Source organism: Strigops habroptila, chromosome 4, assembly GCF_004027225.2.
Source record: "Strigops habroptila isolate Jane chromosome 4, bStrHab1.2.pri, whole genome shotgun sequence".
In the NCBI taxonomy this organism is placed as follows: domain Eukaryota; kingdom Metazoa; phylum Chordata; class Aves; order Psittaciformes; family Psittacidae; genus Strigops; species Strigops habroptila.
Genome location: NC_046358.1, coordinates 29,067,357 through 29,079,818, shown reverse-complemented (window position 1 = coordinate 29,079,818; position 12,462 = coordinate 29,067,357). Strand labels below are relative to the sequence as shown.

Sequence of the window (12,462 nt, the reverse complement as noted above, 5' to 3'; positions counted from 1 at the left end):
AACATGCACATTATAAAACCTGCCATTCCTGCCTCATAGCAAGAAGTGAAATATGCTTTATCAAAACATTTCTACATTTCAAGGTTTTGTACTCAGATGAATTTATTTTCTTCAAGACAAAACATCTGTGAATGTACATTATTTTGTAAACCATTAAGCCCTTACTGCTGTTTGAACATTCAAATAATACACAAAACAGTTCAGGAAAACCTAGGAACCTGGAAAGCATTTTTTTCCTTCACAATGGACTTCTGATTTTGTAGTTTGTTGCTTTCAAATGGATTCAATTCATACTGCACTTGTCAAATAACATGCAGCACAATTGATACTTAAAAAGGAATGTATGCCTGTACAATCAGGCAAATACTAATTTTTCACTACTGTATGAAATCTTTTGATGTTAATTCTCAGTCAATAAATAACAGTGTTAACAGACATTGCTATTGAAAGGCTGAATCAGAATTTTAAATTACTAATTTTGCTGCAAAAGGTAAAAAGTCAGACTCTAAAATATATCCTTTCCAAGCCCCTGTATGCTAAATGGGAACTAGCATTGCCAAGGAAAAGACTACAAAAATTATCACTCAATTGGCACTATATATTAAAGTCACATTGTTCCAGCCCAATGCAGTTTCATACTGCCTTTTAAACCTACTTAAACTGCTTCTGGAAGTATCCTCCACATCACAAATGCATAGCTTTAAACACACAAAAAATCACCTCCCAGAATTAAAAAAAGCACTTCAGCGGTGTTTATAGGATGAATAGACGTATTTATTTCTAAATTGCTACTTGTTCCACAACTGTATTTTTACAAAGCTATGTTGCCAGTAAAATTGTTATCCTGTATTAACATGTAGTAACTAACAAACAGGAAGCAAAATGGGAAGAAAAAGACCATTGTTTGTTGTTTGTCACATTTATTGTGCCAGTGTAAAAATTTTCAGCCTTGTTCAAAGGCCTAAGGATTTCAAATAAATGCTTTGAGTACTTTTAGGTCATGGAAGAGCCAAGGTAAGGTCTAACCATGGGTCATCACTGTGTTACACTTACAGTAAGCCTCTTGTCCTGCTGTATTTCAACTGCTATCCCACACAGTGATGCTCATACAGCAGCAGCAGGTAAAGAGGATCTCTGCACTGTTTTTGTGCAGTAACAAAACTGACAGACACAGTTCAGCTAAATTCTAGATGTGATCCAGATCCTAGCTTAATCTCTCACTTGAACTCAAAAAAGAAATCTTCCTAGACACATTGAACCTCAGTGGCAAAGACATTTTCCTATCCTTCTGACTCACTTATGCAAAAAGTGTCCAGAATGTAACTATTCCAGACTTCTAAAACATAATTATTCAATTTTAGAAAGATGCAAGGTTCTTATACTTCAAGTAGCCCACTGATCTTCAGTTCCCTTCATTCTATCCAGCACAGAAAATAAGCCATGCACCATTTTTAACTAATTCTTAAGGGTAAAAATAAGATACCTATTACATGTTAGGAAATTAGAAAACTAGATTTTAGTAATGAACATCTTCAAATATGAATCTGAATAGTCTCTTTAGCTAGCAAAACAATACTGGCTGCTCTTCTCTCTGTGGTACAATTGTTTGATGTCATTACATTGTTGGTTAAAATCATACTTTGGCTTTATTCCCATATCAGTTTCTAGCTACAAAGGAATCACTGTCTTCATATAATTGCTGTTTCAAGCTGTACATCTGTCACTGCTTAAGAGAAGAAGATGATCAGGTGTTTCTCACACTGTATTTACTGAGTGCAGCAGCTGAGTTACATCTCTTCTTCAGTTCCTAAGTTCAATCCTTTAAATAAATTCAATTGTTACATAGAAGAAAACCTTTGAATTTTCACTTCTTTTTATTTCTTTTTTCAATGTTCCTAGCTAATTATTGGTAATAAAAAATATTTGCATTTATTAATAATCATCAGTATTTCTCCCATTGCTATTTAAATGCATCTGGTACAAAAATGATGGTTAAATTTGAAGCACCTACAGTGTCATAGTGCATTCAAACATTTTTCTTGCTGTCAGTGTTAGCAGCTAAACGACTTGCCAACCACATTGCCAGACCACCAGAGGGAGTCGAAAACTACATATAATTTCTGAAAGTGCGTCAACCTGTAGGCTAATAGAAACTGCTGTATGTTGTGATTACTACTACAAATGGGAAAGAAAATTAAATAAATTCGAGGAATTCATGGAGATCAGGAGTTGCTGAGGATAAAGATCATGAAAAAATTTTTGCAACCTCATCAATTTGTTGCTACCCAGCAGTAAGAAAAATGTTTGCGATCTAGAAAAAGAAGTATTCAGCAACTGCTTTTTGTTCTGTGTTTGTAAAGAATAAAAATATTTAATTTAAATTAGATTTTTCAATTACATTAATAACAGGAGAAAAGTCTTACAATAAATCCAAAATTAGTACACGGAAGTCTTAAAACAAAGGGTTGCCCCCTTTGGTCTCATCATTTCTCTCTGAATAGCTCATGGAATGTCAGAAGTATCATGAGGACACCAGGCTTGTGCGAGAGGAAAGCAGAAGACAGTGGCAGAGTATAGCCTGCCTAGCCTGATTTGACCCTAAGAGAGACCGGGCCTGTCAACAGTCTCTCTTTGCCATAGTAACTGGAAGAATCAGTTAACCTTCATGTAAAGAAAAACAGATTTACCAATAGATTAATAGAGAAAATGAAATAAGAACGCAAAGTTGGAGACCTGCAACAAATTTATATGAGGAATTAGATCTTTTTAAAAGCTATCGGGATAATTAACTATTTGCTCAAACACTAAAGAGGCAGTGGATTCCTCAAGCCTTGATGTCTCCAAAACAAGACTGGATGCTTTTTGGGTAACATGAATTGGTCAAACACAAGTTATTTGCTCTACAGAAGACTAACTGATTTACATTTGATACCCTGTTCTACACAGGATTTCAGGTAGGAAATCACAGGCATCATTCTGCCACTCTGTAAACCATGGCACACCTGCATCTTGAGTGCTGCATGCATTTCTAGTACAATTGGTTTGAGACAGTCAGACATCTCTTATGTTCTTGCAATATTCAGTTGGCTTTACGCACTGCAACTTACTTTATGTGGCCCCACTCAACCTTTTAGAACCCTATTGCCTAACACTTGCTCTCATTGGCAGAAAGAAAAATTCTGCTTGCATCTTATGAGATTCTCCAGAAATCAAAAATTTTCCTCTTCATGTACTCTGCTATTTCATAGCTTCTTTCTATGAAAAATTCAATTACATATTTCCAGGGAAGATTAGGACTGAGCCTATTATTTAAAATACAGTAACATGACCAGAGAAGTCTCCAAAAGGTCTAACATTGACCTGAAACCACAGAACAGATAATTTCCAGTCTGCTTCACTGTCCTGGATATCATTCTTCCTATTACTACAGACCAGATTACAATATATGTGCTGGGTTTTAGCTGCTTAATGAAAACTGAAGTAGAAAGCAGTAACGTTACTCTGACTAGAGTTAGTTGGGGATGGATGTGAACTATCATTCTATGGACTTTGTCTACCTTCAGTTCACAAAGATGATTCATGGGCAAAGTTTCTGGGGAATAACTGCCAGCTTTCAGCCTCTTAGTACTCCTGCTGGGTCCAAGTACAGGTTCTCAAAAACCTGAAGTTTCACATCTGGAGGACAAAGCAGATTTCTCCTGCATGCCTCTGACCTAACCCTATTTTGAAGTGCAAGAGGCAAATCAGCCAGCCAGATCAGACACCTGTTGCTCAGAGTATGTTTAAGTCCAAGTTTGAAGGTGCTATCTGAATCTATACTTTTGGGTTGCACTCATTCTCAATTAATAAAAAAAATAAAAAACATTTTTTTTTTGGGGTGGGGTGTGTGTATTTTAACAACTGCTCTTTTTGTACTCCTAACACTATTCATTCCATTTATCAAATATAACAGTTGTCTGAAGAGTAAGATACCTATTCATTGACAAGTGCATTTTAAGCTAGGTACTTCTGCACTTCTGATAAAGGGAAGGGTTTGTTGCATAGCCTTCCTTTCTATATGTTGGACACTTGACCATGCAGTTCTTTTGGGGCAGAAAGATCCATGCATTGCCTTTCAGGACAAGCAGAAAGACTAGAGAAATCAAAGAGATAAGAGTTAACAAATAGAAATCTCAGGAAAAGAACAGACCTAAGTATACAACCTGGGGAGTAAAAGTACATAATAATAAAAAAACCCTACAAACAAAACCTGCATAACTTATTTAACCCAAATGTGTGCTAGAAGAATGTGGTATTCTTTAGGTATACCAACAGCATTACACCATAGGACTTAAAACTTATAGGCATATTCACACATTTTTCTCCAAAAATGAGCTCCTGACAGTCCTGGAGATCTGCAATAGCTCAAATACTATCAGTCTGTCTTAGAGACTTGTTCAGATACTTCTCCCTACTGCAACAGTAGTTGTGCAAAATGCAACAGCCAATAAGCATCTTTGGTTATTACCAACGAAACTGCCTTCACCCAAATATCATCTGCTTAGCATTCAGATGTTCAGCTTATTTTTCAATTCTTCTGTGAGAAGAGTTCCTAGCACAACTTCAATAGTCAGAAAACCATGAACACGCAGACCACAAGCTATCCAAGGGGAATACCCAGGCCTCTGCTCAGTGCTGTGTACAGCTCTGGAAAGAATCTCTTCTAAGGAAAAGCAAGGTTGGCTTGTTAATAATGACATGATGTACTTCTCCAGATTGTTTTGCATTAACTTTGAAGCCACTACAGTGGTTAACCATACAATTTAGGCCAACAACAAAAAAAAAATTCCTATTTCTGAACACCATGGCCTCAAGAAGAAAACAGTCTGACTGAAGATAAAAGCCTTCGTTACTGTTATGCCAACAAAGCTAAAGAACCTGATTTGCCAAATGCTGTTCATGCCCCGCTGGGGAAGCACGTCCAAGCCAGAAGCCCCAACAACAGATTTTCATAAATCTGTGGCTTTGACAAGACTGGCCAACAACAGGCTGGGCTTACCATCCTCTGGACCAGCAGAGTTAGGCTTTTACAGCTCTAGAGACAGTATTCAGGTGACTTCTGGTTTCACAAATCAATCTTCAGTTAGTTCTGAGCAGTCTTCCAGAAAACAGCTTTCTTGTTCTTCTTTCACCAGTGAATTCACAAAACGATCCAAAATCAGAACCCTATCCTCATTCATTTTCTGAATATCGTGATATTGGGTAAAATAAACCATTGCAATTGCTTATCTTGGATTTTGGTAAACTTCTGTCACAAAGTTTTGCACTTTGTTAATGTGTCCAAGAATCTTAGAGAAGTGCATAGTTGATGGAAAGAACACTTCACTGTAATCTGTTGATAACTGGCTTAGAGTGAGCTAAGGAAGTCAATGTCCATGTTGCTGCCTTTACCAGTTGAAGACGACTCCACTTCCCTCAGAAGAAAAAAGTTAATAGGTTAATCTGGTTGTGCGGTTTTTTGTTTTTGTTTTTTTGTTTTGTTTTGTGGGTTGTTTTTTTATTTGTTTGGGTTTTTTTGTTTGGTTTTGTTTTTTGTGAGTTTTTTTGTTTTGGTTTGGTTTTTTTCCTTCAAGATTTTAAGCTATATGTGGAGACCACTATTTCTTCGAAAGCAATGCCCTGTACATTTCGGTGAGGCAAAGCACTCAGCACTCCCTTCTTCCCGTTTTGCTCCCTCCCCCTCTCCCTGCCCACACAGGTACAAGACATAGGACACCCTGTTCCACTTACTGCAAATTAACACAGCCTGCTCCTTTGTAACCAGCTGTCAGAACCTGTCACCAATTCATTTGCCTGTACAGCCTCAGAGGTAAAGGTAGAAATTATGGATGATCTCTTCTCCTGGGACTCTGGCAAAAGACAGCTTTTTCTGACAGGAAACAATTTTGCTGTTTTCTGTTTGGTTTTTTTTGTTCTCCTCTACAGGTACACCAAAGATATCTGTAAGCATCAAAATTTGCTGAAGTAGCATCTTACTGATAAGACTGTAAAGGTTGAAAGCCAATGCCAACCCTTTATTCAATTTTGTCATCCAGATGTAGGTTAAGATTAAAGGCCTGTTCTCACTTTGGTGGTGATCTCCAGCTTTACTTTAAATCTGACACCTTTAAAATTGAACTAGATGACCTGCCAGGGCTGCATACAGATAGTATGTATCACCATGTCAGTCCAAGTAGAACAGTACTAACACTTGAACATGAAAGCAGCAAGGATATAGCAATTGAGGAAGAGTTCTCTGTTTTGTTGGCATTTCAAAGGAAGTTAGCAGACTTCTGCATGAATGCTTCATTACTACTTTTACTTTGGATTAACTATGAAATCAAATTAATCCAGTGTTAATCAAAATGCCTTAACTAAGTTAATAGAACACTTATTTCCCCACCTCTGCTGGCTGAGAGGTGGATACAAACACCAGAACCAAGGAAAGGGCGGAGCACCTATCAGCAGAAAGGACCTGGAACGGCTTGTAGGTGATGGGAAGCTGTCAGAGCAGCCCGTGCCACCTCACCTACCTAAACACTTACCAGGGATTTCCAGGCAGTTGCAGACTACCCCTCATATCACACAGAACACAAAGGCTGTCAAAATAAATGGGTTTTCTTCAAATTTACATTATTGCAAGTGTCTTATATTTCTCTGCTCTTGCTGCTTCTGGGCACGAACAAGAAGACTGCTCCAGCTGGTCTATGTAATTGAAGGCATCACTTTATTTAGTAGTGCAGACCATAGAATCATCCTAAGTTTGGGTTTTTTTTCCTACACAGGTATTCTGAACATCCAGAATCTATTGAAGAAGGATGGCAGGCGAGAGCTAGCAAACAGCTCTGCATTTCTTATTTTTCATGGAATCCAGGGCCCTCTATGTCAAAAGAGCAAACTGAGAAATATTTCTCACAGGTAGAGAAAGATTAAAGAACTTTTATCTTTTTACAGCAGAAACAGCAGAAATGTTACTTCCTGGTCTCTCAGTCCAGAATATTCAGTCAACTATATGGACTTAAGGAAGGAAATGTCATGTTTTGCAATGTAACTATTGGTGTTGAGAAAGACTGTCATATATGCAAGGAAAGAATGAGGACCACCAAATTGGTAAAAGCACCTGGAAAAATGCTTGAAAAATAATAAAAAATTCCACCCGAAGACCAAAAGGACATATAAAGATACACATACGTGTGTAGATGGACACACACACACTTACTCACAGACCTGCAGAGCTAGGAAATGTGTTTATGTTGGGTAACCAGCAAGAAAGCTTGCAATTCAGCATCGGCAAATATTACATGCTGTACTGGTTTTGGCTGGGGTAGACACTCGCACATGGAGATAGAGAGGGGAGAAATTTATCCCTGAAAACATCTTCCCAGAAGCCTCTCATCTCTGACTTCCCATAACCTTCTTCCTCTTCTGTGGTAGTCCCCTTGTCTGGTCCTTTGAATCTGTGAGTCAAGAACTCATTTTTAAGTACAGGTTCTCTTACACAATGTGTATTACTTTAAATTTAGCCTAGACATGCAATAGGGCATGTATCTATATACATACACATAATACATGCACATACTAAAAATACAAGACACCTGTGCAACACTTTACCAATAAACATGTATCATCATCCTGTGAGTATTTTCTGCCAAGAACTATTCTGTTCCTGGATGAATGCTAGGGAACATGGCTGTGCAGGTATTGCTACCTTGTTCAGAAAAGTAGCCATGGAAAAGCGCTGAGAAAATATATAAGGAATGCCAACTTGAAGCCTCAATTCCATTGTGATGAAATACTGTATTTTTGTGTTACCACAAAAAACCTGTTTAATAAGGCAATTGAATAAAGTTTCTTTCATAACTGCAAACAACCCATATGCCAAATACACTGATCCTCCTATTAAGAAACAATAAATTTTTCAGCTGCTTTTCCTTATATAAAAGTGTGGAAATTTCACTAAGGCAGAGGAACAGTAAGTCAGTCATGTTACTTCCTTTGTTCTAAACCTCCTCTAAATCCTTTAGCAGAATTACCTCTCGATTACTAACATTTGTTTCTGAAAGTCTTATGAATAAATAGCTTTACAGAATATTATTTTAAAGATTAGATAAATAACCAGTTATTTAAATCTTTACTGATAAGAAATTTGATTTTTCCAACCAAACTGCCCACATTATTGCGGCCTGCATTACATTTCTCACAGTAGAGAGGTATCAGTACTAGACATTAAAGTTGATCAATGCATAGCAGCAGCGTGAAGGAAACCTAATCTGAGTATATAAACCTAATACACAGTCTAACACCTCTTTACTGACACAACATGAAGTATTTATAGTACTAAGAAAGATTGGCTTGTGCACCTCAGATTTGAAACAGTGGTACGATTATGAAAAAATTAGCCCATGGTCTTTATATGACCCAGACAGCCAGGCTGGACAACAGAGTAAGCTGAGACAACACTGTTTCATCATGAGTAACTAGTCTCCTGCAGGGACACTGTTCATCTGAACAAAAAGTGAACCTGCTCTTGAGCTGCCTAGTTCACAACACAGTTTTATCAATGTAAAAGGAAACCTCTTTATGCAGTTGCTTACGTAAAGATGTTAACCTAAAAATTCAGACGGCTTAGTGTCAAACACACCTCCAGAGCTCTGTTACCTGGAGGCAGCAGAAAGTTGGAGGTGATAAACATTTCAGCTACCCCAGGTAACTGGTTCAAAGCAAATGCAAGGTGACACCTAAATGTACTTACCCCTGCCAAAAAGAATTGCCCTGGTTTTAAATTTTTATTTAGTAACTACTGTTAGAGCACAAAGAGGACACAGAAATACTCATCTATAAAAGTTGTCTTTGATACAAGTGATGCATTCTAATAATTCTAGTCTTACAACAAATCTCTCAAAATCTGTGTGAAAAAACCCTCTGACAATACAGCCATTATCTGTAGCATTTAGTATCTTGTGCATGCATTCTTTTGCTTGTTTCATCAGTTTGCCAAGCAACAGTTAAAATTTTGCAACAGTGAAACAACTGCACTGGGTTCCTAACTTTAAGAAGTTATTTCAACTGGATCACAATATTCTAAATCCACCTGGTATCCAAAAGTTTCTTATGCTTAAATGAAATCAAACCGAAAAAACACCCTTTCATTTTGTTGTCGTCATCCTGAAGACAACAAATTCTGTAAACTCCTCAAGTGCTAACTTTACAAGCAACCTGTTCTCCAACCTCCCAATTCACTTGTACTGTCTGCATACCAAGTATTAATGGTGGATTGTTTGTTGTATTTACAGCAAGTTTATTGGGGAGAGGAAAAGTATTCTTTTACAAATGAGCCATGTTCACTATTTAGATTACTTCCAAAGAGAGCATCCAGAAAGCAAATCTGAATATATTACATTGACAATTGTTTTTCAATATTTTAACATCGGCCACTTAAAACTGGTTGTGTTATTAGCACATATACTGATCTTTAAATATACTACTTCTACATAAACAGTGCAAATCTCAATATTCACATCAACCTGAAATTAATGCTGCAATTACTGTTGACATTCACATCAAGAAAGTAGTAAACTATTTCACATGAGCAATTCCAAAACCTCAGAATGCCATTATTAATATTAAAGAAACACAGAACAAACATGTTGGGCTTCAAAGCCTTGTTTTGATACACAATCCCTGTAAACATGGATGTATAGTATTTGTAAATACTGATATCTGATATAATTTTATAAATAAAACCACTGATATAAACAATTCCTATAACCATTTTTTGCATAGGGTTTGGATTAAGGTTACTTTAAGCTAGAGCAAGCTGTTAACAAAATCCTCTAGTCAATTAGTCTTCCATCACACAAATTTAGGCATGTGATTAACTTTACTCAAGGAGTCTCTCTGACTTCAGTAAAAACTTACACATGTAAGTATTTGCAAAACTGGAGTCATCTTTAGCACTTAAGTTACCCCTAATCATTGAGAATATGAGCAATAAAAGAGCTCTCCATAAATTTATAAAATATACCAATTTAAAAGTTTATGCTGATGTTTCTCTAAGTCACATTTATGATTCCAAACAGTTATGTACATACTATACTATCACAGTAGGAAATATTTCACTGTAGAACACCACAGTGAACAAGTTGTGAAGCACAGTGTTCAATATAATTTCCCTTTAGTATTCCCAGTGCATAAGTTGTTAACATCTACACTACACAAGGTGCCCAGGTCTAGTATTTGTTATATACAATGTAAAAGCAAGATAGAAAGAGCTTTGCAGTTTAAAGTAAGGAATGAAAACAGTGGGTAATATACAGGGATTCACTCCTGCAAAGTACAGAATTCTCCTTCACAATGACCACAACCACCGAATACGGTGGATTTCAGGTCATTCAACCCAGTAAAACAGTGCTCAGCACCTTGTAGGAAGAGAGATCTGAGTGCACTTTATTATAAAACATCTCCTTTCAATGTCATAAAGTGCAAAAAACATATATTCTAATATTTTACAGTCACTATTAAACTGCCATATTTGCACAATGCAAAATTCAATAACTTGTTATACATTTTGTATGGCCCCTAGAATAACAAATGCTGAGACTTGAGTTTTGCATCTTTAAAAAAATCTTAGTATTTTAAAGTTATTGTGTAAATATAAAAAGAAAATATAAATTATAATTAATTCTTGAAATAGATATTTTAACATGTGACCATTTTCCAAAGCATTCAGTATGAAATATCACTTTCTCTTACAGCATTACATTTTAGAATCTGTAAAACATTTTAAAAGTTAATAACTTCAAAAAGTAGAAATAAAAATTGTTGTATCACAGTACTAGACACCTCACCTTATCAGACATCTTTTACCCTAGATGTTTCTAAAAAATTAAATAAAAAAAAACCCAAAACAACCAAAAACAAACAAACAAACAACCAACCAAGACTTATATTCCCAGTTGTTCAGAACAAGATATATGGACTTACTTCTTAAAAGAATGTAATAGTTCCATAACTTCATTTTGCTCTTAAAATTCAAATAAATGGGATAGAATGTAACCACAAATTTAAAAGGCCTTAAAGAACTATACTGCTTTGGTGCATTGTACCAATGGCTCTTTACATGCATGAAGAATCAAAGACATTCTTCACAAAGCTGGGTAAAAGCAGAAGTTTCAAGAGTTCTATACATGTTACAGAGCTTTCCTTTCTTTGAACACTGGGGAAGAAACTGGGAGGAAGATTTGACACTGAGAAACAGTCTTCCTCCAAGCTGTACCATGAGCAGCATAGCTCCTGACCGTGAGCTTCACTGCACAATAGTAATTTAGCCCTAAGAGAATACAATGTTGGTTGTATAATAGTATTATACCATATCCAGTGATACCAAACTTAATGCTAACAAGAAATGTATCGAAATACAAAGCTAAAAAGGTATAATTGAAATATATTTTTAAAGCAACAGACACGTTCCTGTAGCCTGCAAGCCACAGGGAGGATGGGTGGGAGAAGACAATATAGGTACTACAAAGTTTATGACCACTTAGATCTTCAAGACAGGGTATTCTCTGCTTTTCAATCAGAGAACTGGAAGATGGTTTCTGGGTTATTGCTGTCTGTGGGGTTTGTTGGCTGCAGTGTCTTTGTAGGTGTAGTTTTACCATGAGAATGAGAGGAAGAAGAATGTGAACTTTCACTGGAGCTGCTACGTGTCTCTGTGCTTGTACTTGTTTTTTTCATTTTCCTTCTCTTTGCAAGAGGTGCCTTGTCAACATTCTGGAGACAAAATCCTTCCCTTTTGTACTTGTTAAAGGCCTGTTTAAAAATAAAAGGTAATTCTAAGCTTTCCAAGAGGTTTAAGACATTTTATGGCTTGTAGTTTATTATGAATGTTCTATGGTAAGTCATAAGATAAACTGTAATCTCTTGAAGGATCCCTATGAATAACTTTAACTGTAACAATAACTTTACTAGCCTTTAACAGTATTCAAGTGCCAATACATAACATTATTAACTGACATAATCTTCTCCTTGTTGTTTTTAATTTAGAAGTATTTTTTATTAAGCTTTAAACCTATTTAGAACTACATTTTCAGGAACTACGCTTTGTTAAAATGTACAGTTTTTCTTTCAGCCCAAATTATGTTGCATTATCAGGACCTCTCCAAGTAACAATTATTTTCTTTTTCTCTTCTTGGTAATAAACATCTGCAAGTATTTCAGCATAAATCTGCTCAAATACAGTTTATTCTCTGTAGAAGGAAACATGAGAACCAAGATTATGTTTGTATAATACAGCTTCAGTTCAAACATTTTTAATAAATATACAATGATAGACAAGCAAGTCCATTAAAAAAGAAGTATCCATGATTTTAAAAACACGAACTAGGTATGTTCCAGAAATTTTACCTCAATTTTGTAAGCATAAGAACAAAAATTCAAATAGTC

At 36.1% G+C, this 12,462-nt stretch overlaps 1 protein-coding gene across 6 annotated transcripts in view; it reads right to left on the bottom strand.

Moving 5' to 3' along the window:
• Window positions 1-3,906: 3,906 nt before the first annotated feature.
• RPS6KA5 (ribosomal protein S6 kinase A5) overlaps window positions 3,907-12,462 on the bottom strand; it is an 80,728-nt gene continuing 72,172 nt past the window's right edge. For all 6 annotated transcript variants that reach the window (XM_030484698.2, XM_030484699.2, XM_030484700.1 and 3 more), the window contains one exon: window positions 3,907-11,829. In XM_030484698.2, coding sequence (XP_030340558.1) covers window positions 11,590-11,829 — 240 coding nt within the window. In that variant the 3' untranslated portion in view covers window positions 3,907-11,589. The remainder of the gene's footprint in view (window positions 11,830-12,462) is intronic.